This window comes from Malania oleifera, chromosome 1 (assembly GCF_029873635.1).
Source record: "Malania oleifera isolate guangnan ecotype guangnan chromosome 1, ASM2987363v1, whole genome shotgun sequence".
Taxonomy (NCBI): domain Eukaryota; kingdom Viridiplantae; phylum Streptophyta; class Magnoliopsida; order Santalales; family Ximeniaceae; genus Malania; species Malania oleifera.
The window spans coordinates 33,259,283-33,286,915 of NC_080417.1; the positions used below are offsets into that span (position 1 = coordinate 33,259,283).

Sequence of the window (27,633 nt, forward strand, 5' to 3'; positions counted from 1 at the left end):
AGAGGATGAAAGATTCTTGTATCGCTTGAAAAATATTTTATAATATTTTGATGTTTTAAGGGTTGGTTTAGCCAAATAAGGCCTCTCCTATTTATACACTTTTACATCCGTGGTGATCAATTTAAATCAACGGCTTAAATCCATCTTCTAGCATATATATATATATATATATATATATATATATACATTTCAATGTAATGTAAGAATATCTAATTGTTACTATTTTAGAGCATTTTAGAGTATTTTTCACGGGCCAAAGAGTTTTTCATAAATCTGGAGGGTTCTAATTTCTTTTTTAATTTAGCCTCTTAAAATTTTCTACGCTTGTGCGGGCGTTACACTACTCTCTTGGTGGGCTGCCTTTTGACCTTACTGTTGTAAGGGCGACTGCGCAGGAAAGGAACATATCCGCTTTTTATCACACTTTTCCTCCACAGCTCTGTGTACTTTCTTTGCTCGTTCTCGACGAGCGAGAGCCAGAAGAAGAAGTCCCTGAGAAGCCACTGAGTTGTGGGGGTTGATGGTGTTCTTGTGGGGTTTTTGCTTTCTGGCTTCCCTCTCCTTTTAAAGGCAATTCCTCCTTTTCACTTTCCAATCTTATCCACGACGAAGAAGTGGAACAGCTTGCTCTGATCAGACTCTGGTTACTCTTAAAATCTTCTTTACCCTTTAAGTGGGAGCTGATGTTTTGAGTCGAGAAGATTGTGTACTGCTCGACTTTCCAGCGTTGTTCATCCGTCCGTCATCTCTTGAACTGTCGTTTGCTCTTCTACTGGCTCATATGCGGTCGAAGAGGGTGGAAATTTTTTTGAAGTTCTGAAATTTTTGTTGGGAGCGTGGTCGAAAATTCTGCTAAATTAGTCGCGTTCCGCAACTGGGGTGTGGAAAATATTGCAGTATACTTCGTGGGTTGGGGTTTCTGTTGGCTTTCGGGGTTGTGTTTTTATGGTTGGTTGCATATATAGTGGCTGAAGGAAATGGGATCGTTTGCCTATAACGGAGGACAAAGCTTGTCATCATCTTATTTTCTGCTTTGGGCATGGTAGGGTAAGTTCTTCCTTACTTTTGGTTTTATTTATTTATTTATTTATTTTTTTCTTCTTGAATTTGTTTACCCATCTTGTTGTTGGAGTGTTCCATCTCATATTGAGAACATGGAATTAAAAAGGAAAGAAGAAAGACCTAAAATAGAAGGAAAGTTAGAAGAGAAGAGTTTGTTAGGAGAGAGTAGTTAAAGAAAGTTAGAAGAAAAGAATTAGAAGGGATTAGTTATTAGTTTATTTTGTTATTTGATGTATTATAAATAGGACTCAAGTCTGATTTTAAAAATATGATTCATTCACAATTCAATATCTCTCTTTGCCTTCTTTGTTTTTCACCAAGTTCAGATCCTCAACATGGTATCAGAGCCATTGCACAAGAAGCAGCAGTAGCAGCACAAGCATTATTCCTCTGTTCTTGCAAAGCATACTTGCTTTCCTGCATGTAAACTTCATTTCCTCTCTTAAATCAGATTAAAACCATACTTGCTTCCGCATACTTTCTTTCGCAATTTTTGCAATCTGCATTGCAAACTCTGCTTGAGAATTTTTTTTCTTTCCTGAGAATCCTACGTTTCTTGCATTTTCTTGGATAAAATTCTTGAAAATGAGTTCTGGAAATGCATTTTCTTGTCAGTCCATCTTCTGTTAATCCTACGTTTATTACTTTATTTAGTCAATAAATAAGTGTGATGAGCGCAGCTTTGTAATGTTATCTCAAATCTAAATTTCAAAATCATCTTCACAACTCGTTTTCAACGACTAACGTATGTTGGTCCCATGAGATGATTCATAAGAATCAATTTTACTTAAAGTTTTGAAATAAATTACTCGTGATGTGCAAGTTTGTTTGTATATTTTTGGTAAGAAAATAATGCCAAGAGTAATAATCGTGGCAGGCAATCATCACAGCCAAACGCAAGAAAAATTTTTTTTCCCTCGAAAATGACTTTCCTCCCTTCCAACCACAGCCCTTAGACTTTCCCCAGATTCAAAAACACAAGCATCACATCGGCTTTGTCCCTTCAGAGGAACATCTTGTTGTTGTTCTTCCTTACTTTTGGTTTTATTTATTTATTTATTTTTGTCTTCTTGAATTTGTTTACCCATCTTGTAGTCTCATTTTTTGTTCATCTTAATTTGTGGCAGTACCGTTGTTCAACTGAACCAACACCTGCATGATCCATAAAAAATTTCTCAGTATACATATATACCAGTCGTGAATTAGTACTGATTAATATGTCGTATTTTTAATGTTTCTTCCCAGTGGTTCTGTTTAGATGGAAAGGTTTTTGGGGGAAAATAGTTTCTGGTGTAAAAAGTAATCCTTTTCTCCCATTCGGGACATTTTTTAATTCATTTTTCAAACAATCCATCGATATGGGTAGAACCATAAAGTATTTGTTTACTTTTTATTTTTATTTTTATAATAGTAATCCCAACCGGGCTGGAGGGCCAAGTTGGCATACTCCAGGGGCTAGTTGCACTTTAATTCCTACCCATGACTAGCTAATGGGACTAATGGGATATGGCAACCCTTTTGTTCCACTTGATTTAAGGAAATATTGTTGTATAGAAATATAATGGAGTACAAAAGATCGATAATGTATTTTATGATAACTGACCATGCAAAAATTAGTGTTATTCCAACTGATACATGATGATGTGGGAATAGACATTGTGAAATGTAGGAATAGTTACTTGAGTTTATTATTAGCTGGAATAACACAAACTGTTGCGTGGTCACATCACTTTGTTTTTTCTTTTCTCTTATATGTGCGTGTGTAAGAACACCACCACCTTTTTTTTGTTATGAACACCATTATATTCCCATACAATATTTATTTTATTCTCATCATATTCTGTTTCAACTTTCATGAACCAAATGTAGCGCTAGGGTTGACTCATGCTTTGGAGAGCCAACATGGGGGAACCAGTCGAAATAAACTTGCGGACCAAGGGTCCTGCCTTGGGGTTCAATGCTGGAGCTGCAGGTGCTTTCCCCAAGGGGGTTGTGTCATAGCCCAATCGCAGTCCATTTGAGGGCTGGCGTTACATTAGAAAATCAGAAATCAAATGCACTAGTGCGTGCACAAAAATGCTCTTGTTAAGACAAATTCTCCCCTATCACAGTGTTCAAACACATTTACAAAGAATCACTTCTATGATGGAGCCCAGTCAATGCTGTTGATTGTTTACAAATTGCACATTTGAAAACAATCCAAATATCCTATTTCAGGTGATAACCCTTAGGCATAGGAATTTTTATTTGCAGAATACAAATTTCAGAGAGTAATTTTAGAAGAAAAATGAATGCAGCGAGATAACGGAGAAAGAACAGGAAGAAAAAAGATGTATTTTCTGCTTTGCATGCTAGTGCTTGAATAGAGTAGAAACACTTTCTCATTCAATATTTATGTTTCGAGGAATTTTTTTAAAAATATTACTTATTTTTCTCTAGAGATGTGTCCGTGCAAATTTAAAGTTGAATTCTCCTTGTAACAGTCCACTTGCATATTTAAATTCTAGATTATATATAACAAAACAGACAACCCAGATTATAAAACTGATAGTCAAAATTAGTAAAAATGTGAAGCAAAATAGAATAGGCAAAAGCTCCTCTTGGTCCTTGCATCATGCATGATGCAAACATCCAGAGTGTCAAGTGTTCCACTAAAGCGAAACAATACTGCACTAGTGCCCTATAGCCCATACTGCACATGCACAAGCGGTGTTGCTTGGTGTAGAGCTACAGTGGGCTGTACATGGATAGACCCATAAATTACAAACAATGAGGGGCGAACACTTCTAGATACGTATTCCTTTTCCTAAATTTCAAAATGTGGGAACTTTCCATGCATGTCTCTTAAAGGTATGATGTGTGTTGTGTGGTTTTGGAAACCCCCATGAAACGACCCAATGATTTTGAAAATTTTCCAATATGTTATTGAGCTGGAGGCTTAAAATAAAGGGTTATAAGCCAAATCTAGTGATGCCCTAGCCTTCTGATATTCAAATTCATGATCTTTTATCCTCTAAACCATATAGGAGCATCCCTCATCACTAAAGTTTGATGGTTTCTGAAAAAAATTTTATGAACCCTTTTCGTGTGATTTTTCAGGGATATCTTTTAGGGGGAAATACACTTACACCACCTAAACTATACCATTGACTGCAAATGCCCCTTAAACTTCTAAAAGTAACACTTACATCCGAACCTATCTTCATGGTTGTAAAAAGCTCCTTCCACTTGCAAAAAATAGTTAAATCTAATAGATATTGTAATACATATGGCAAATGAATGGTTAATAATTTTTTTAAGACAAAATTGCCCTTATAAGCCCAAGGAATTCTACTATGAATAAATTTTATGGAATGAGGGTGGCAAAATGCCCCTAAGGGAAAAAAAAATTAAGACAAGAAATCATTTTGGGGGTGGACGACAAAAAAAACAAAAGAAATAATGCATTAAAAACATATAAAAATTAATTGAACTATAAGAATAAAAAAAGGATAAAAATTTGAGGAATTAAATAATTAATTCTATAAAATAAAAATAAACCATATCCTCATAACATGGGGTACTATAGTATATATATGCATTAATAAAATAGCATATACTATATATTGCAATTTTTGCTTATTCAGATAACATATATCTTGTGAATTATTATAAAAAAAAAAACAGCAGTCCGGTGCACAAAGCTCCTGCGTATGCGGGGTCCGGGGAAGGGGCGGAGCCATGGTATTAAATAACGGCTGTTATGTAGCGTAATGGCCGTTACGTAACAGGAAAACAGGTCTCTGATACCGTTTCATGCCGCACTAGAGGCGAGCCAAAAATTCACATGGGTAACGGCCCTTACGGAAGCGTAACGGCCTGTAACGGCCGTTACACTAACGTTACGGAACGTAACGTCCGTTACACAGTTTCGAGCCTTCGAACCCTTACATCTATCGTCCACAAGCTGAGTTCACTCTTTACTTGAATCACTCTTTGATTCTTCGTCTCCTTCATACGTATAGCTTCGATCAATTGATCTGAAGCTTCGAAATCCCTAAAACCCCCAAAATCTGCTTCGTACAGCTTCGTCTCCCTCAGTCCGTCATTCGTCTCCTTCATCCAAGAACCCAAAAATCAGCAAGCCTTTGATTCCTCCATTCGAAGCCTTCGATTCCTCCAAAATTTGGAGGCTTGCAGGTTGCAGCTGCAGCAGGCTAGCAGCTATCTTGCAGTCGCAGGGTCACAGCTTCGGTGGGAGTGGGAGTCGGGAGTGGGTAAGTGGTAACTGCGAAGTGGGTGGTGGCCAGTGGGTATGTAGTATGTTTGTTGTTTTATTATTTCAATTTATGCTTTATTGGTTAATAATTTATTCTGTTTTATTATTTCAATTTATGCTTTATTGCTTTATATAAATTGTAAATTTCAGTTCATTTAATTAGTATATAAATTATAAATTTCAGCTTTAAATTTAGTTTGTTTTATAATTTCAATTTATAGTTTATATAAATTATAAATTTCAGTTTATTTAATTACTAATTAGTATATAAGTTGTAAATTTTGTTTTATAATTTCAATTTATAAATATAATTAGTATATAAATTTAGTTTATTTATTATTTAATTAGAATACAAATTAACAATTGCAAATTATTAATGATTGTATAAGTAGAATTTTTTAATTAAAATAAAAAAAATAGTATAAAGTTTTTAAAATATAAAATTTATAGAGTTACTTAGACTCTTAGAGAGTTAGAACCTAGAACTTAGAACTTAGAAACTTAGATTACAGATTTAGTAAAAAATTATTAACTAATATTCTACATATTTATTTTTTTTAATACCTTGAGGTCCTTGACAATTAACAATTTAATATTAGATCTACAATTTATAATAAATTCTAATTTGTACACAATTAGTCAAGTCTCAACTCTTAAGTGACTCAAGTTCAAATCTATTACCATTTAAATAATTAAACTGTAAGATTTACAATTTCATATTTATTTTGTTAAATTGTAAATTTTAAAGTAATGTAAATTATTAAAAAATATGTTTTTTTTGTAAATAGCGCACTGAAATTAATATAAAAATCATAATGCCTATTAAAAAACATTTGTAGGTTGAATGAAGACCTTTAAAATTAATTAAAAATCATGTATTAATGGATTTCATGCTTATTTTTCGATTTTGGCATGGTTGTGCATGCGTGAAAAAAATTCACGACCGTTACGCCCGCTTCCCATTATGTAACACCTGCACTCGCGACCATTACGCGGCGTTACTCGCGACCGCGATTTCGAACCATGGGCGGACTATAATGGGTCTATAGTACGCTGCCTTACCTTGCATTTTTGCAAGAGATTGTTTCCAAGCCTCGAACTCGTGATCTCCAGGTCACATGGCGACAACCTTACCGTTGCGCCTGAGCTCCCCTTCTTATGAATTATTATTATACTATCTAAAAAAATTTATTGAAGAAATAATTTAACTTAATAAATGAAATAATTTTTTATTTATTCATAAAATTTAATGCATTTTGTTTATAGTGAAAATAAGTGATATTTGAAACTTCACAACAATTCTGGTAGTCTTGTAGTTGTTTGATTCTTACTGTCGAGAAGTTGCTACCAAGTTAAATAGAGTGAAATTAAATAAAAGGGTATAAAAGTATGTTTATTATTTCAATTAACGGATGTTAACTTTGTTACCCCTTCGATAGTCTAGGGGGTGTAAGTGTTGTTCTTAAACGTTTAAGGGGACATTTGTAACGGATGGAATAATTTAGGGGGTGTAAGTGTATTTTTCCCTTTCCTTTATTTCATTTGTTTTTGGGGAATGAAAAATGGCCTTTTTATGATGCATCACAGCTGAAGAGTTTGACTTCAATTTGTAACAAATTGGGCAGTTAGGTAATGTAAATGCGTTAGCTAGTAAAATGGAAATGAGGCCATTTATGACTTGCTACATGATTCAATTTATTCTGAACAAGTGCCAAAGAAGGTCATTGAATTGATTCAAATACAATAAGACATGTACTTTATCCAATATATATATATATATATATATATATATATATTTGTGTATGTATATACATATATGTGTATATTCTCAATTTCAAAACTTTTTATTGGACCATATTGCTAGAGGTTATATATGTCTTTTAGTATTATTGTTATTCAGTGTGTGAGTATGTTAATTAGTGAGAGTTAGTAAGGGTATTATTGTCATTAGAATGTGTTTAATTTGTATCATAAATAGAGCGTGAGACCTATCTTCAAGCTAGGTCATTCATTTTAATCAAATATTAACATGGTCTCAGAGCAAGATCCTATCTAAACACTCTTTCCTTCAGCTGTCGTCGGAACCTGTGGTTGCTCTTCCCAAATCCATCTCCATCCCATTCTAAATCACAAAACCAACCATACACCCATAATTAGAAACCCCTTCCCCAACCCCTGAAAACCCAGTCCACAAAATCCCATCGCTGGAGGGCACTCCACACGCGCCGGTGCGTGAGTGAAGTTCTGGCCACTTTTTTTTTTTCTTCTGCAATGCTCTGATTCCTTCTTTAGACTATATTTTCAAGCGGTTAGGCATGTTTTTTGCTAAAATGTTTAACCTTTTTCTACCATGCACTTGCGATATTCCATTAATTTCTGTTCAAGGTTTGTGAAAGCTTCCTTGTGAGTTTTTTGGAGCTGTGGCAGCGTTCGTATGTTCAGTTGTGATGTTGTGTAATGCCTCGGCTCTTGATACGGCCCTAGAGTGCTACTGTACTTTTATAATACACTTGTCTTTGATAAACATACATATACAACCCGCCCTGTAATCTCATGCATGGCGGAGAACATAAACATCCATATGGAATCTAAAAGATATAACCAGAGTTTCTAATCATATCCTCACATACATATGATCGTGCTTAAAACATAACCTGTTCTTACAATCCCCAAAAAGAAACATTCTGAACTAAGTTCTGTACATATACAAAACACTTACGTAATCTATACACAATATGACATTTCAAGTCCATCTAGCAACTAGGACCGACATGCTCAGTTGGACCTGAAACAAATGTTGTATGTTGGGGTGAGACACTTCTCAGTAAGGTGGAAGATATTACATCAGTGTGTGACAATACATATTCAAACCAGTAGAAAGCAGTTACATATATAGCATATTCTTAATACTGTAATATAGGAGATATTTATATATTTCCTGCAATAGATAATTAAACATCGTTGCAAGCGAGAGTTCCCGAGGTTAGGGTAGGGTATAGGGCCATACATTGTATTATCCCTCCGCTCGGTACTCAAACCTGGGATTTTGCCTATTTTAGTTTTTAAATCATGTATATGCATATTTAGAACACTGTCCATCTTAGAAACATCGTAACTAATGCCAACACTACCCCTTGGCGCGGGTTATGCGATGATAAAGCACTGCTCAAGCCCTACTTTGCGCAGACACTTGTCAGCCTTCACCGTTATTATAGTCCGAGTGAACCTCCTCCACTTGGTCCATTAATTCACCAGTTGCCCTTCTTATCTAGCCGACTATCTCGATACCCACACTGAAAACAGATGTGTGGTTGCACTGTACCTGAATATAGGAACGGAACTGTGCTTAAGCTTTTTAAGGCTTCGTATAACGTTGAGCTTTTTAAGGCTCTCATATTAACAAGCTACGGTCCCAATATACAATTTACAATAAAACAAATTAACTTGTTTCTAATTCACAAATCACCTGTACAGTTCCAGTATTTTCACAAACTCATTCATTCATATTGTGGTATAAATCGGCACACACCCTCTCGGTTTATCCATTTTCACATATAAAGCTCGGTATATAACCAGCATCTGTTTTCCACCTTTTCAGATAGCAAAAAGGAACTCCAGTTCCCTTAGTTTATATACGTGTATAATAGTTCAGTATATTCCATTTCATATCATATGCCACACTTGTTTGGTCAAAAATCCGCTATATATAGTATGTAACTCAAAAAAATAACATTTAAACGGGAAACAAGGGGTTCAAGCATCTCCTACGTTAAATTTAATGCAAATATCGAAGTTTTGAAAAATTTGGAGATCATCCGCCAAAACCCTCATTTTTACAAAAACCGTATAATCGTGAAACTGACATTTTTATTCGGTGAAACTTTGTAAATAACCTGTCAATATGTGCATATAAACATAAACTAACTTTTTAACGGTTTAGTTTTCTAAAATGACTAATGTAAACAAATCCCCTTACCTATTTCCTCGAACACCGAAACACGAACTATACGGCTCCAAAATAACGAACCGAGTTCTCAAAACCTAAAAATCAAAGAACAAAACTTCAACATAATCTTATTTACTATAGATCTACAGAATCAAAAACGAACTTAAACCCTTACCTCGATTTCGGGGTGAAACTCGAAAATCCTCAAAACGAAGATCCGATCCGCTATAACCGTAGAGGTTTTCCCCTTGATCCACGTAGTAACGTCGGATAGTGGATTTGGGTGACGAATAGCGGAGGATCGAAGAGAGAGAGAGAGAAAGCTTTTGTGTTTCTTAACCATGAAGCAATGAAATAGATATTTGTAATTTAGTTAACTCGGCCGGACTCGTTGACGAAGTGGAGCGCTCGTTGACGAGTAGAAGAAGGGCATTAGTCGACGACGGAGTTGGCCTCGTCGATGAGCTTGAGATTCCAAAATTCCCAAAATCTCTCGGTATCGACTCGTTGACGATCCTTTGAACCTCACTAATGAGCCACAGAAGAGACTTCGTCGACGAGAGAAGGAGCCTCGTTGACGAACCCTGCTGTCTTCACCTTTTTAAATTCCTTCTCCTTTTTTTTATTTGTTTAATTCATATTTCTCGGGTTGGGTCCTTACACATTGTGTCAGTGCTATATCCGTTGGTGAGTTGTTCACCTCGTGCGCGGTTGCGTCAATGCTTCACATGGTTTGTGATTGTTCCGGTTATTGGTTGTTCTTCTTGTTTTTTTGTGTGGTTGCTGATTTGTGAGTGCTGTGGCAGCGCTATATCCGTTGGTGAGTTGTTTACTCGCCCGTCCTTTTGTTGGTACTTCACATAATTTGTGATTGTCCTCATTAGTTTTGATTGTTCTTGTTTTTGATGTGATTGCTGAATTGTGAGTGTTGAGAGGGAATCTACGGTGAGGTGTCATAAGAAACATAGTTGGAAATGGGGTGTTGAGTACATGTGCGTCAACCTTTCTGAACAACAATAGGAGGATCAATATCATGGGAAGTTTGATCATTAGACAAGGAAACCAAAGGTGTGGAAGTAGAAGATAGAGGGGACTCTTTTCCTTGGAGCCCCCGTCGTGAATACACCTGCACGTTAGGATGATCAAGGCGATTAGAAGGACTCGAACTACATGGAGACTTAGATGGTTGGTTGGGCAAGGACAGCAACGTAGAAGCTGGAAGATTAGGCAAAGGAAAAGTCTCATTGAGCTCAGAAGCACTCAGTGACTGGGTGTAGTAAGGTGTAGGCTCAAAGAAAGTAACATCGGCAGAAACAAAGATGTGATGCAGCACAGGACTATGACAATGATATCCCTTTTGAGTATGTGATTAGCCCATAAGGACACATTTTATTGCATGAGGATCCAACTTATCAACCCTAGGAGTTGGTTGATGAACAAAGGACACACCCAAATATACGAAGAGGAAGAGAAAATAAAGGTGAATTAGGAAAGAGAATGGAGTAGAGAATTTTACCACTAAGAACAGAGGATGACATTTTGATGATCAGATAACAAGCAGTATGTGCAATGTCACTCCAAAACACTTTAGGTACATGCATTTGATAAAGTAAAGTGCGAATGATTTCAACAAGATGTCTGGTTTTTTGCTTTGCAACGCCATTTTGTTGAGGAGTGTGGGCACAGGATGATTGATGAACTATACCACACTAAGTCATATAAGTAGTGAATTGTGCATTGAAAAACTCTTTAGCGTTATCACTTTGAAGCATTCGAACTGGCAAACCAAATTGAGTTTTATTTCAAAACAAAAGGCGTAAAATACATGAAATAACTCAAAATAATCTTTTATTAAATATAACCAAGTCATTCTTGAATAATCATCATCCACAAAGGTTACAACGTACTGGAAACCCAACTTGGACACAACCCTATTAAAACCCTAGACATCTGAATGAACTAACATAAAAGGATTTGTAGCCAATTTATTGACCCGAGAAGTGAAAGAAACACGATGATGCTTTTCCAACTGACAAGACTCACAATCGAGACCAAACACAAAATTCAGACTAGGAACAAGACATTTTATCTTTTCCATTAAAGGATGACCTAGCTTCCTGAGTCCATAAATAGGGCATCAATCCTTTCGTGTTAGTTCATTTAGATATTTGGAGCCTTGGTCATGTCATGTCAAAGTTGGGGGTTTGATAGTTTGTTCCAATTGTCAATGATTGTTCTAGGATGCTTTGGATCTATTTGAATGAAAGATCGGTTAGAGTTGTTTAATATATTTTGCGCATTCTATTCTCATATAAGGACTTAGTTTAATGTAAAACACCTTGTTGTGAGAATGATAAGGAGTACTTTAGTACCCAATTCACTATCTATATGCTTAACTTTGGTATGATTCATCATTTATTTTGTGTCCACACTCCACACCAGATGGAGTCATAGAAGGGAAAAAAAGGTGTATTCTCTAAGTTACTTGTGCCCTATTTTAGTTGAATAAAGATTAAGGTTAGAAACGAGGATCTCAGAAAATCAATTTGGTTTTATGCCTAAGAGATCTACCACAGAAGCTATTTATCTTTTAAGAAGATTAATGGAAAAGTTTAGGGAAAAGAAGAGGGACTTACATATGATATTTATTGACATTGAGAAAGCATATGATAGGATACCTAGGGAAGTTTTATGGTGGGTTTTAGAAAAAAAGGGTGTATGTTGTAGGTATATTGATGTCATTAATGATATGTACGATAGAGTAATGACTAGTGTAAGGACTCTAGATGGAGAAACTAGAGAATTTCCAATTACCATAGGTGTACATCAAGGATCTGCTTTGAGTCCTTATCTTTTTGATTTAGTGATGGACCAATTGACTAAGAGTATTCAAAAGGAGGTTCCATGGTGTATGTTGTTTGCAGATGATATTGTATTAATTGACGAAACTAGGGACGGAGTAGAGGCTGAGTTAGAATTATGGAGAGAAGCTTTGGAATCTAGAGGCTTTAGGATAGGTAAAAATAAAATAGAATATATGAAATGTAATTTTAGTAATGATAGGTGGAATATTGGAGACAACGTTAAGCTTGATGATGAAGAAATAAATAGCACTTGTAGTTTCGATACCTTGGATCTATTATGCAAGCTGAAGGAGAAATTAAAGATGATGTAATGCATAGAGTTGAAGCAGGTTGGGTAAAATGGAGAAGTGCTTCAAGTGTGCTATGTGATCGTAGAATACCAGTTATGCTATATGGATCAGAATGTTGGGTGACAAAGAAACATAATATCCAAAAAGTAAAAGTTGCGGAGATGAGAATGCTTAGATGGATGAGTGGTATAACATTGAAAGATAAATTAAGGAATGAACATATTCGTAGTAAGTTAGGTGTAGCTCCTATAGAAGATAAGATAAAGGAGGAACGACTCAGATGGCATGGACACTTGCAAAGTAGGCCACACAGTGCCCCTATGAGGAAGAGTGACTTAGTTACTGTAAAGGGCAGTAGAAGGGATAGGGGTAGACCTAAAATAATTTGGGAGGAGGTAGTGAGTAAGGATTTAATATCTTTGAATATATTAAAAGAAATGGTCCATGATCGCATAAATTGGCGGAAAAAGGATTCATATAGCCGACCCCAATTAGTGAGACTAAGGCTTGGTTTTGTTGTTGTGTTGTTGTTGTTATCATTTTTTATTTTTATTTTTTTTGAAATGATGTTTTGTCCCTTGTTTGCTCTCGTCTTCTATTTTTCGGTGGTAAAACACCCTCTTCAATTTTCTTCCTAAAGGCTACTTGTCTAACTTCCTCTCCTTATATTTTTTGATGTGTCCTTTGTCCGTTAGTTAAGTCTAGGAATGGGTAAGTTGGATCCTTATGCTATCAATGTATTTTTTTGGGGTTATTCTTATGCTCAAAAGAGATATTGATGTTAATAGGCCAATTTTGCACTGATTCTTTGCCACTAATGACATTACTTTCTTTGAGTCTTAATGATACTATTCTAATTCCTAAAGCCTTGTTGACGTTCCCTAACCTTCCAGACCCTAACCTATTATCTTTACCCAATCTTTGTTGCATCTACATCTTGTTTGATTCCATCTCATTGTTTGGATCGTCATAATTTGTAGGTGTACACACGACAACGACTCAAAGGATGAGAACCTCCTTGAGCTTCTACTTCTAAGCCTTTGGTTTCCTCATCTGGTGATCCTATTTCCATGTTGATCTCCTATTATTGTTTAGAAATGTAAATGCAGTTGTGCCAACGTCATATCTCTAATTTTTCTTGGTTATGTTTCTTGTTACCCTTGTAATATTGTTTTGTTAGTACTCTATCAGTGCTCTTCCTAAGTTTGTCATTGAAGCCTTGCCCCATTTTAGGTGGAGGAATGTAATGGCTGAAGAGATGCATGCATTATGGAATAATGGCACTTGCAATTGGTATCTTTTCCTGATTAGTCTATAGTTGGCTGTATATGGTTAAGGTCAATCTTGATGGTTCATTCGAAGGTCTGCTTTGTTGCTAAAGGATTGGTGTATGGTTTGTATTATTTTGACACATTCTCCTAGTTGCCGAACTTTGGAATGTAATGACCAAAGAGATGTGTGCATTATCAGATACACTTGCAATTGGTATCTATTCCTGATGACTCTATAGTTGGCTATGTATGGCGAAGGTCAATCCTAATGGTTCATTTAAAGGTCTGCCTTGTTGCTAAAGGACAAGTGTATGATTTGTATTATTTTGACATATTCTCCCTAGTTGCCAAACTTGTCTCAGTTCATTTGTTCATCTCCTTAGCCATCATTTGTCGTTGTCCTTTGCGTTAGCTAGAAGTACCATTTGTACACATAAGAATTCCCTTCGTTACATGATTTCTTCTTCATATAGATAGATATAGGATCTTTGGGGCAGTTACTTAGAAGTACATTTTATGTAACAATCCTTCTTGGAATCCCATGATCCTAAAATGATCTTACTGCATGGTGATCTTCTGGAGGAGGTTTATATGGAGTAACCACTTGGGTTTGCTGCTCAAGGGAGTTGGGATTAGTGTGTCGGGTCAAGAAATCCTTGTATGGTCTTAAGCAGTCTCCTCGAGCATGGTTTAGTCAATTTAGTGCCGTAGTACTTGAGTTTGGTCTTCATTGGTGTGTAGTCTTCTAAGCGTTGCATTTTCTACATACTAAATTTCAGACAAAAAATTTTGGGCCGTTAAAATACTTTTTGGGTATGGAATCCATATTTTGTATGGGGATCCTTTTGCCACACAGAAAGTATGTTCTATACCTTTTAGAGGAGACTGGTTTGTTGGGATCCAAACTTATAGATACACCCATGGATCCTAATAACAAATTAGCTCTTGATGTGGGTGATTTCTTGGCTGACCTAGGATGATATCAATGTTTATTTAAACTTTGAACTATCTTATAGTCACTCAATCGGATATGTCTTTCACAAGATGTGTTGTAAGCGAAGTTCTTGATTCTCTGAGATCAAGTCAGTGGGATGCAGTCATTCATATCTTAAGGATGCCTCAAAGGTGCACATGAGAGGTGTCCTTTACCAGGGTCAGGGTCACACTCACAATCAAGAATTTACAGGTGCAGATTGGGCTATCTGAGCATTGTGTTTTTGTTGATGGTAGCTTGGTATCGTGAATAGTAAGAAATAAGCTGTGGTGGCTTAATCAAGTGCTGATTTATATTATCGAGCCATGGCACACTCTACATGGGAGCTTGTTTGGCAGTAGAACATGTTGGGAGAACTAGGTTTTCTAGATACTTAGCCCATAGAGTTAATGTGTGATAATTAAGCTATTATTCATATTGCCTCTAATAGTCCTACATAGCGGATGAAGCACATGGAACTTGATTGTCACTTCGTTTGGTATAAACTTGTGCAGAACTTCATTACGACCTCTATGTGACTTCATCATTTTAATATGTGTTCTATTGTTTAGCACTTCAATTATGTTAGTATACTTATCTTTTGTTGTTTCCAAAAATGAATAGATCATGGTCCAGAGTATATTGCATGTATATGTCCTCCTGTAAAAAACTCTTGTAGATTGCTTGTTTGTGGCATTTCATGCTTTTAAGAGAAATGTGGTTACCTTTCAACTTCATCGTCATATAAATTTGTATTGGTTATTTGAACAATGCTTCTTGGGATTTAAAAAGAGTAGGAAAAACTAAGGGGCCGTTGGTATCATTGTTAAAAAATTATGAAAACGAAAACCAGAAACGAAAATTAAAAACTAGAAACTGAAATTAAAATTTGAAAAGCAATAACCTGTTTGGTTAATATTTCCAAAACTAAAACAAATTAAAAACTTGATTAAACAATTGCTTATTTTTGTCCTTGAATCAAATAATAGTTACAAAATATGATTAGAATAATAAAACTACAAAGTATTATAGATTACAAATACTATAATAAAAAAAATGATTATAATTATTTTACTTAATTATTATATTTCAAAATTCACTTTACAAGAACAATCATGCTGTACATAACTACTGAAATATAGTAGAAATATTTTGTACATGACTTTTATTATTATTTATTTTTTTTAAAAAAATTTATGGGTATTTTTTATTTTAAATATATTTTAAATTCATTTGATTGGGGATGGGCCTTGGATCAATAGTAAGGTTGCTCCTTTGTGACTAGTTGGTCATGGTTTTGAGTAAAGGAAACATCCTCTCCGCATTAAAGCAACGTTACTGTGGTGACTCTCTCCCTAGCCTCGCAAAGCGGGGAGCGTTGTGGCCTGGGGATGCCCTTTTTAAAAATTCATATGATCATTTTATTTTAACTTTAATTTAAAAATTATGGATAAAATGAATGATTAAATTCAAAAATTTTAACCCTGGGTACTAAATATTCTGGCAATAAGTTGCCAACACAACTGAAAATCATGATGTTCAATGTTTTTTTTTTTTTTGCAAATAGATGAAAACTGTCAATAGAAACAGAGAACTTGCAATATAAACAAATGCGATTTTATAATTAGTTTCTCACTGTACAGAATCGAAAACAAAAAACCAAAAACAGAAACAATGCTAAACAGGCCCTAATCTTTTTGAGTTTCAAGAATCAAGTTCTTTAGGTTTTATTTTATTCATTATTATTATATTCCTCAAATTCTGTCATTTTCTATTCTGGATTTGATAAATTTATGGCATTTTAATTTGATATAATTCTGTAAATATTCATTCTTTTATTGTTTCTTTGATACAGTGAGGGTAGAGTTTTAGGCAAGGAACACGTAACTATAATTCAATTCATGTTTTCAATTGCAGATACGGGACAATTCCCTGTTAGATGAGGACTGATGTTGCTGAAATAATGGGAACAGTTCCATATCCTTGTGCTGTGAAGGTATAAAAGTTTCAAGTTAATTCCTCTTCTTGTGTTTTAAATGTTTGACACTGAATGTGGAGTTCAATTGATTATGTGGCATCAAGATATTTCATTGATTGTAAGTCTGTAAGCATGCGTGACAGTTTTCTACATTAAATAATTTGTAGAAAGCTACTTTATTTCAGTATGCATTGGATTTTATTATATTGGAGAAATGGCTATATTACATTTACAACACATGAAGTTTGACTATGTGTGTTGTATGATGTATCATGTCTACTACTTTCCATAAACTTAGCATGTCTATTTCTTCTGAAAAAGAGATTTGTTTCATGCATGAGGCAATTTGATATCAATTGCTAATGTAAAACCACAGAAAAAGAGGGAAAACAACATTTGAAGTTATACTATTTCTTCAATCTAAAATGGTAGAAGGTAACATCAATACTGTTCCAGGAATGGTTCCCTGGGCATTTAAATGTTTACTTATCTTTCAAAGACATGTTTGATAGCCTGCCACTTAATTGAGGGAAGTGGATTATTCTTTGGGGAACATCCTTTTTTCTTGCTTATGTAATATTTCTTTTAGTGCCTGAGTTCTTAGTGGGACAATTAAGGGCCTGTTTAGTTGTGGAGAACACTTTTCATTTTCCATTTTAGTTTTCCAAAAAAACATTTTTAAAAGAAGTTAGCTAATTTTTTATTTTACATAATTTATATGAAATAAATGAATAAGAATAAAAAATTTTGGCACTTGCTTGTAGAAATAGTTTTATTTTGTATTTCTAATTCTTTAAATAATTACAAAAATGCCACCTTGTTTTTCAATTTTTCAAATTTATATAGGAAGGTTGGAGAACATCTTTTGATTATTTTCTAGATTTTTAACTCTTAGTTTGCATATGGAAGCATGCGATTCGGATATTCAACTTTAATTTGTGAATTACGTATTGAGTTTTTTTCCAAATCCACAAATCTAAATTTAAGCCCCAAAATCCATGATCTGAAATATTACCTTATATAATTTTTGGAAAATTATAAAAAAGTTCTCTCTTTGTAATTGTCTTCAAATCTAGATATTAAGAATAAATACTATTTTGCACATTTAAACAAACTCTTTATTTTCTACCTATTTAATGCAAATCTTGAGAAACTAAAAAATAAGATAAACTTTTTATAATTATTTGGAAAACTAAAAAATGGAGAATGGAAAATATTTTCCACAACTAAATGCTCCCTTTGAGATTCTTTTAAGAAATACGGGGATCTGTGTTTTGGCAGCAACTCACTTTTGGGTGGTGGTCCCATTTAGATCAACACACTTTAGGAAGAAATATTTGAATACATATCAATAATTCTCTAAGCTTCTTGTGGATCAGACTGATTAGTGTCACTGCCCTTTTCTGCAACATTCTTCACTGAGTATCTAATGTCCTCTAAATGTTAATCCACACAATGGATGTGCTCAATATTGGACTAAACTGTGTGCATAGATTGAATTCTTCAAGGACTGACTTTGCTGCTGTGGATTTTCTGGAGGCGTGGAGAATAGGAAATTGAGAAATGGCATAAGTTTGGAATGTTGTTCCTTGTCCATATTTTTTGTACAAATTTCAAATAAAAGAAGTTGATGAACTTCTGCATATGCTGAATTTCCCATCAGTAGATTTAAGAATGTGATGATAGGGAAACTTTATTGTAGGGAAGCTCAAATGAAGACTATACTTTTGCTTCTTGATCATTTGGATTGTATTGCTTTGTATTTTTTTTGAGTATGTCATGTACTCCCTATGAGGTATTTGGCTTTTTCTTCCTCGTCCACAGACTGCTTGGCCTTTTGGCTTTCCTTTTCTATAAAGTAAATTAAGAAACAGAATCACATGCACTCATCAAAGAAAAAATTGAGGTATGGTGTAAACTCACAAAAGTCATGATGGTTTTGGGTTTTGTATGGAAGTCTAGTGGGATGTCTATCTACTGATTCAATCTTTTTTCTTTTTATGCGTTACGCGTTTCATATGTTCTATTCATTATACTGGGGGTATTTTATTAATAGTCTTTCATAATTTCAGGTGCATCATTTAATGTGCACAGAGCTTAGGAAGTTGCTTGATAGAATCTCAAAGATATTTCCAGAGATAGAAGCAGCTCGACCTCGATGTCCATCAGGAATTCAGGCACTATGCTCTTTACACCATGCATTTGAGAGAGCCAAATCAATCCTTCATTACTGCAGTGAGTCTAGTAAGCTGTACTTGGTATGTATTTTTAAAATTTATTTGTGAAAAGACAAGAGAATTAGATGTATCATGATAGTTCAAATTTAGCATCATGCACATGAAAACCAGCATTAGTATAATGAAGGGTGAAAGTTAAGGAGTTGTCCCAAGAGGGGGGTGAATTGGATTATTAAAATTTATTTTAATTCTTTTTATGAATTCTTTGACCTCTTGTTAAATTACAGCAAAGAACTTAGTTTCTTAATCAATCCACAATACAACACTTCAACACAGCACAAGACAACAAAACTTAAACAAACATCCAACCAATCAATCAAATTTAAAGTAATCAACCACTCAATATAATATTCAGCTTTTTGGCAATTCTCAGCTTTTGTATGTAGCCCTATGTATATGTTTGATTCAAGCCCTGTATTGATGAATTTGATTTCTTAATATGAAACACAATATATAATCCAACACTCTTTCCAAAAACTTAGACTTTAAATAAACTTTAAGTTAATAAGTCTTGGGTTTTGACCAATCAACATACTCCCTTACGGTTTCCGCCAGTTATGTTGATCAACCAACGTACTTCATTTCGGTTTCTTCAAATCCCAAAATCAAATTAATCTTTAGTTTTTTTAATATCCAATCCATGTAGTGTTTATGATAAAAAATTAAAACACAACCACACAGTTAATATTTGCTGGAAATTAAAGAGAGTAAGGAAAGAGAGTGACACCACGTTTTTTATGAGGTTCGGCTTATCCCTAGCCTAAGTCTTCGCATTTGGCCAATACCACCAAAGGATTCCACTATACCGTTCCTTTCTAGGCGGAACAAACATTTTACAAACGATATCCCACACTTAGACACTCCTTAAGTAGGTTAGAGCAACGCCTCTCCAAGTGATACCCCACACTCTGTCACTCCTTCAATAGGCTAGAGCTACGCCTCTCCAAGCGATACCCCACGCTCGGTCCAACGATACAACAACTTGAAATCATCAAGAACTACAAGAACAAGAACAATAACTTGAGTACAAGAGACACTCTCAGATAGAGTAGGTTAGTACAACAATCAATACAATATACTTCAATGTAAATTTAATATAAAGAAATTGAAGTTCAATGAAATTCTATCAACGGATTAAACTTCCTTTGATTGAAAGATTCAGACTTTAAAGCACAATTTCGTGTGAGATGATTAGCAAGAACTCAATTGAGATACCAGCAAGATGTGAGCAAGAAAGCTTTTCAGAATTGAGAGTACTTGAGAGTTTAGAGATTGCTAAAAATATTTCTTAGTAATTAAAATCCTTGTCTTGGGGGCTATTTATAGAGTTTAAAAAGTTATTTCCTTGCTCCCCAAGTTTACTTGGAGTGTTGGTCAAGTTTACAAAAAGATTGGAGTCCAAGAAACCAAATGTAAAAATTTTCCCGTTAGTATTTTTAAAAAATTCTGGAGTGGCAGTCGCCTGGCACGACTAGTCAGGCGCCTGTTTCAGTTAAATTCAAAAGTAAGAACACTGACAGTCACCTGTCAAAACTCAGCTAGGCGCCTCCGATGACCAAGCAGGCGCCTGTAAGGCTACCATCAGGCCCCTGACACCTTTCTGTTTGCCAGTTCTTAAAAAACACAAATATAGTCAGTCGCCTAGGAGTTTTGGGCAGGCGCCTGAGCTTTCAAAAGCATTCGTTTTTCTTAAGATTTAACTTTGAAAACTCTTTTCATTTGAGACTTTCATTATTTATAACTTTGGAAATCATATTTCAAGGCCTTTTCAAAATAGTTTCTAGGATTTTAATTTTTTCCTAAAAGAGTTTCAATGCTTTTATATTGAGTTTTACTTGAAGTACTTATATAAGACTTTCTTAAAACTTTTGACATTCTAAGCACTTAAGTCTTCATGCTTTGTTCTTTCTTTGGCTCCATCTTGTCTTCAAGCTTTTAGCAAGTTCTCTTTCATGCTCTCATGATCTTCAAGCTTTATTGGACTTTAGCAAGTTCTCATTCATGCTCTCATGATCTTCAAGCTTTAATAGATCATCTTTAAATCCATGCCTTTTAAGTTTCATTTGATCATCTTTTTTTGGAGTATAAATTTTCATTGATCCTTGTGAGCTTTTGACTTTGTAGTCATATATTTGAGTCTTGAAATATCATTACTTAACCAAATATGTTAAGTTACTCTTGTTTGTTATCATCAAAACAAGATTTGAAGCCTTATAAGGCCAACAAAGGGCCTTTGGTCTGTGAATACACACACACACACACACACACACACACACACACACACACACACACACACAGAGATATATATATGTGTGTGTGTGTGTGTGTTGAGGCTTGACATTGTTGGTCCATAACTTAAAATCATAAGCTTTTAGGTAAAGCGGTAGCTTAACAGGGTATTAGAGCAATGGTTGCTAGGAGGTCTTGGGTTATATTCTTGTCAGCTGTGTTTATTGTAGTTTGTTGAAAAAATTATTGTGTTCCGAATATGGGTGTTATTCATTGCTTGTTTATCTCTCCTTGTGCAATTGCGCTGTATGTGCGGGGGAGTGTTAAGGCTTGATATATGTTGTTAGCCAAACAACACAACTTTTAGGTAAAGTGGTTGCTTAAAAATATATATTATTTAATGATGGGAAATCGAATCTGCCAATATGGTTTGAGATTCTGATCTGCGGCCAAATTCTAAAATGTAGGGCCTGTTTAGTTGTGGAAAATGTGTTCCTTTTTCAATTTTTAGTTTTCTAAAGGATTATCAAAATTTAAACATATTTTTTAATTTTCAGAGATTTGCATTAAAAATGTAGAAAATAAAGAGTTTGTTTAAGGTACAAACAAAATTTTCATTTTTTATTTTTAGATTCAAAAATTACCACAAAAAGAATAACTTGTTTTCCAAATTCTCCAAAATTTATATTAGGTAATATTTAGAATTATGGATATCAAGCTTTAATTTGGATTTGCATGGATTTAAAAAAAAAAAATTCTATACATAACCCATACAAATTAAAAGTACAGAATCTGAATTTCATGCTCCCATATGCATAGTAAGAGTTGGAAATCTAGAAAATGTTGAAAAGATGTTTTCTAACTTTTCTATATAAATTTGGAAAATTGGAAAACAAGGTGCATGTTTGTAGTTATTAGAAAAATTAGAAATGAAGAAAAAAAAATGTTTTCACAAGCAAATAGTGCCGAAACTGTTTATTGTTATTCACTTATATCATACAAATGTCATAAAAATGAAAAATTAGCTAACCTTTTTCAAGTTTTTTGGAAAGCTAAAATGGAAAATGAAAAATGTTTTTCAAAACTAAATGAGCCGGTAGTTTTTGCTTTTTTTTTTTTTATTTTTTCCTCCTTCTCTTGAGTTTAAGTGGCGCTGATGGCTAATCAACACTTTAGCAATTTTTGGAGAAGCTGAAAACAATATTGCATGGCCATTAATATGTGATTCATTGGAGGCTTACATTGGGCTATGTATTTATATTTATGCTGATTGGTCAGCCCAGTGATTTGACTCTTGTCTTGAGTCAGCCACCTTAATCAATTTCATCTTGCATTACTTGGACACATGTTTCCATAATGAACCCTACTTGAATGACAAGATGGTTCATTTAATAGTAAAATGGTCTTTAATTTCTACTAAATTATTGAAATTTCCATCAATTTCTTCGTTCCACCATCCTCAAAATCAAAATTAAAGTCAATTTCCATCAAAATTTTCACAAGTTACCCAAAACTTATCAAAATATTTGAAATTTGAAGGAAATTTGTGAAAGACTATGGAACAGAATTTCCTTGAAATTGAAATTAGAGATACAAAAATCAAATTGAAATTCTGTCTGAATAAATCTTCTTTTAATTGAAAATATTTATTACAAGGACTTAAATGATGGTTTTTAAGACATTTGGAAATCCATGCAAAATTAAATTCAGATATCAACTATGACATTTTATTTGGCCTCAATTCTAAATTAGTTGTTTTCACAAAAATAAATGATGTTGAACAGATTTGTAAATTTCATCCATATTAATTGAGTATGAATATGTTTAATATTGTTGTTATATGTAATTATTGTACCTTATACTCCACATACCTGTCATTGATATATTTTACTTATAGTAATTTAGTTCTAAATCTTGCATTATGTTTATTAACATTTACTAAGATTTCATACCGAAATTCCATGTTTTATTATTAATTTCCATCATTTTTAAAAAATGGAAATCAAAATCAAAACTGATGTTGAAATTTCCATTGAAATTTCTATTCCTCTGAAGCCTCAAAATTTTAGTTGAAATTGAAATTGAAATTCTTGATTTTCTACTGTGATAAAAATATCTTTTTTCCCTTCATGTTTGATTTCATCCATTAAGTATTTAGCTGGTTTCCTCTTAGGATATGATTGATAATGCCTTGAAAATATATTCAGGCAATGACAGGCAATAAAATAGCCTCAAGATGTGAAAGATCAAGGGACCGTTTAGTGCACTGTTTGGGCCAAGTTCAGAACATGGTTTCAGTAATGTTGCAAGTACAGGTTGGTGAACTTGACTTTTTGAGTACCATGATATGTATATACCATCTCAATTGTTGCACATCATGTTATCTTGTTTTCATTTTTCATTTTTCTTTGTTTATTGAACCATGTAGAAAATGCATGGGCAAGAACATTTGAGTCCTGGATTGTTTACAAAATATTCTTTTGACTTGTTATACCCTCTCATCAATTTCAGGGATACCCACCATGTGGGTTATAGGCACTGTTTGTAAATGACTTGATTTTCATGTGATAGCCATGCAAATCTAACCTTGACAACAATTTTCTACTGACTAAAGTAGATTGTACATAGGTGACTTATTAGGCTTTGAATATTCCACTCTTCCTTATGAGTGTTTGGTCTCTCCTCCACTCCATGTGCATCCATCTACCTTTTCACTATGTTTAGAGAAACATTGGATTTGGATTTGTGTTTGATTTTGGATGAGATGTAATATAAAATTGTATTGAAAATTTTCCAAATCCGCTCAAATCCAAATTTAAGATCCGAAATCCATGCTGCCAAACGCAGCATGCATGTTGCATTTTTTTTTTTCAGGAAAAAATATTACATGAATCCATGTGCTTTACTGTGTGCATGCAACTAGTATTTTATATTCCACTGTTGAACCAGCCCAGTGACATTTGGTATCCACTTGTCATTTGCTTCGATCCCCACGCATGATGTGTTTGTCTGAATCCATGTGCTTTCCTGGGTGCATGCAACTTAGTATATTAATATTCCACTCTTGTTGAACCAGCCCAGTGGCCTTTGGTATCCCCTTCTCATTTGCATCTATCCCCATGCATAATGTGTTTGTCTGTCTGTGCTCTCTTGTTTGCTGTACTCTGGGATGGTTAGACATTTCCTCGAGTTATGTGTGTAATACAGTGTGAATTCCTCTCCCTTCCCCACCCTGCCCCCTACCAAAAAAAAAAAAAAGAAAGAAAGAAAGAAAAAGAAAAGGAAAAGTTACCACTAATATGTGATTGCAATCATCTGTCCTTGTTTACCTGCTTCTCTGTTTCACTTTTCATTCCTTTCAGAAAAACTTTCACCTGTTATCTATTATATGATTCACCCTCACAAACATGCATGTAAATGGTAACTTCTGGCAAAGAAAACTGGAAACCTCCACCTTTTTTATAGTGTAGTGTGAAGCAAAACACGTTCAGTCTGTAGCTTCTTTTATATGTTATTGCCTTTCTTAATTTATTTTTACTGTATTTTTTTCATCTGAGCGATTTATTATGTAGTGCTTGTTGGAGTTGTTGATTAATTTTTACTGCAGATATCTGGAATAATTGAGGATCTTAGGGGTGTAACATTTGTCCTGGACTCACGTGAAGAAGAGGCAGGAAAGGCTGTGCTTGCATTTTTCCATCAGGACACACCTGCGTTAGATTCAAGAGAAAATTCTGATATTGAACCTCTTAAACTTGCTGTTTCAAAGCTGCATATTAATTCCTCGAGGGCTCTCTTGGTGGAGAGAAGATCCATTAAGAAGCTATTGGATAATGTCAGTGATAGTGAACAAACAAAGAAGAAGATGCTAAATCACCTTTTGTATCTTCTGAAGAAGCATGAAAAACTGCTTTTGGGAGATCAAATACAGGACACAGGTCTTCAGCATGAAGAATCATTCTCTTATAGAAGTTCTCTTTGCACAACTGTTAAAGAGGATTCTTGTGTAGAATATGGAAAGAATGAGGCTCAGACTGATATCTTGAGCAGTTCCATACCTCCACAAGAATTTATATGCCCCATATCTTTAAAATTGATGTATGAACCTGTTGTCATTGCTTCTGGACAAACATTTGAAAGGATGTGTATAGAAAAGTGGTTTTGCGAGGGTAATGATATTTGTCCAAAAACTCAGAAAAAGTTGCCCCATCTGTCAATGATGCCAAACACTGTTATGAAGGATCTAATTTTAAAATGGTGTGTTGAGAATGGAGTCATCATTCCTGACCCACGTATACAAACAATGGTACATAACTCCTGGGAAGCTTCTTCTATTTCCATTGCTAGCTTTGGCAGCTCAATGAATGACATATGTCGTCGAATGGATTTTGTTGATGTGTCACTTGGATCTATAGATACTAGCTTCAGTTCAGATTCTTCACATGTTAAGGTTATGAATGGCTCAGTTTTAGTGCCAGTGACTTCTAGTGGAGATGCTCACAAATTTCAACCTTATGATGCAATTATGCATGATACAGAGCCGGAGTATCTATCTGAACTTGCTGCGCTTTCATGGGATTCTCAATGCAAGGCAGTTGAAGGTCTAAAAAATTATTTGGTTGGCAGTGATCGAGCTTGTTATTCTATGTCTCCTGAGAATCTTGTTGGCCCACTTATAAAATTCTTGAAAGATGCAAAAGATCTGCATGATGTAAAAGCTCAGAGATCTGGAACTAAGTTGTTACTGGAATTTATGAGAAAATGCAGGTATGTTTTTTTTTTTTCTGGTACACATTTGTACCATGGACATATCTTGTGATCATGCTGCCATTGTTGCATATGATCTCACAGATGATGCCTCCTAAATTTCACCTCAATTTCAGTATGATTCCTTGTCCTGATAAAATGATAATTGTTGGGTAACACAGCATTACTTGCTACTCATAAGTTTTACCTTAGTTCAGGGTCATACTTAATTTATACATGGATCTATGTATATAATTTTTTTTCACTATCATTTGGGATAAATTTTTGTTCCAATCCCTCCCTTCCCAAGTAGAACCCAACCCATGCTGAGGGTAGGTGGGGCATAAAATGGGAAAAAACCTAATGATGATCTGCTTTGTGCTGCTTTATGCAGGAGCGGAGAACAGTGCTTACAAGAAGATGCATTTACTCTGTTGGCATCTCTCTTCGATTCAGAAGTAGCTAAAGAAGCCCTTACCATAATAGAAGTACTATCTAGCCACCAGTGTTGTTTATCTAAAATTACAGCATCTGGTGCCCTTAATTCCGTCTTAAAGATCCTCACCGAGACCAGAGAACTCCGAGAGCCTGCTGTTAAAATTCTATATAACTTGTCATCAAATATTGATGTTTGTTCCCTTATTGCGTCATTAGGGTGCATCCCAAAATTGGTTCCTCTTATGGCTGATAGTTCTCTTGCAAAATATTGTATAATTATTTTGAGCAATCTGTGTAAGACTGAAGAGGCTAGGGTTTCTGTTGCTGATACTAATGGATGCATTGCATCCATTGCTGAAATACTTGAGAATGGCAGTCATGAGGATCAAGAGCATGCATTGGCCACTCTCCTTTCGTTATGCTCCCAACGTGTTCAATATTGTGAGTTGGTCATGAAAGAGCGTGTTGTCTCTTCCCTTTTTGATATATCTGTCAATGGAAGTGAAAGGGGAAGCGCAAGTGCACTGGAATTGCTCCGAGTTCTAAGGGATATTGATCATACAGATGTACAAGAACACCCTGGATCTGACCTTGGTATCTCTTTGGACTCTGGTGACAACTCTAATGGGAAGAAACCGTCGTCATCTACCAGGACTTCTGGATTTTTTGGAAGAATTTTCTCAAAACCGACTTCTCTTTCATCAAAAAAGAAGACATAAATTCCATATTTTCATTCCTTCATCGCCCAACCTTTTCATCATGGTGAATAACATGGTGCATGCTGGCCAAAATTCTGTTCCTCCTAGCCTGAATTAAAAGGGAGCACCATTATCCTGTTAGAATCATATGGCTAGTTATGAATAGTTATGTTTTTCTTAATGCTAGTTGTCTGTGTATATAGGTGTGATTAGTCATTCATAATATCTCCATTGGCATTTACTGGACGTTGTATTTGATATGAATGTACAGTTTTGATCCTTTGCTGTTAATTTGATTTCTGAGTTGATTTATCTTTTTTGAATGGATGATACCGATTCTTTCCAGTTATTGTTTTTATTATTAGTTTCATATTGTTGCAAGTCCTATACTCCTATGTGTCTTTCAGAGGCAATATTTAGGTTAAGTTTGTCGGTCTCTCTAAATTAACATAATTGTCATTACAACATTTAAATAGAGGATTGAAGTGCATTATCTCATTGTATAAAGATTACCAAACTTAATGGCTTTAATAATTTTCTAGCAATTTATATAAAGGCTGCGCTATTTGCACTTCACCATTTGTTTACCACACTCTACAGCATTTTTTATTTTTTATCTTTTTATTTTTTATCATTTGGATGG

At 34.7% G+C, this 27,633-nt stretch overlaps 1 protein-coding gene across 4 annotated transcripts; it reads left to right on the forward strand.

The window, feature by feature from the left end:
* Window positions 1–298: 298 nt before the first annotated feature.
* Window positions 299–27,302, forward strand: LOC131156790 (U-box domain-containing protein 5-like). 4 transcript variants are annotated; one of them, XM_058110746.1, is made up of 6 exons: window positions 299–1,047; window positions 16,582–16,660; window positions 18,715–18,900; window positions 23,316–23,423; window positions 24,716–25,875; window positions 26,249–27,302. In XM_058110746.1, exons 2-6 carry the CDS (start codon window positions 16,604–16,606, stop codon window positions 27,009–27,011), a joined length of 2,274 nt encoding a protein of 757 aa, XP_057966729.1. In that variant the 5' UTR covers window positions 299–1,047; window positions 16,582–16,603; the 3' UTR covers window positions 27,012–27,302. The 4 variants fall into 4 exon arrangements, with proteins under 4 accessions (XP_057966729.1, XP_057966728.1, XP_057966730.1 ...); XM_058110745.1 differs by having other exon boundaries at window positions 359–1,042; XM_058110747.1 differs by lacking the exon at window positions 299–1,047 and having other exon boundaries at window positions 16,585–16,660; window positions 18,715–18,886.
* The last annotated feature ends 331 nt before the right edge of the window (window positions 27,303–27,633 follow it).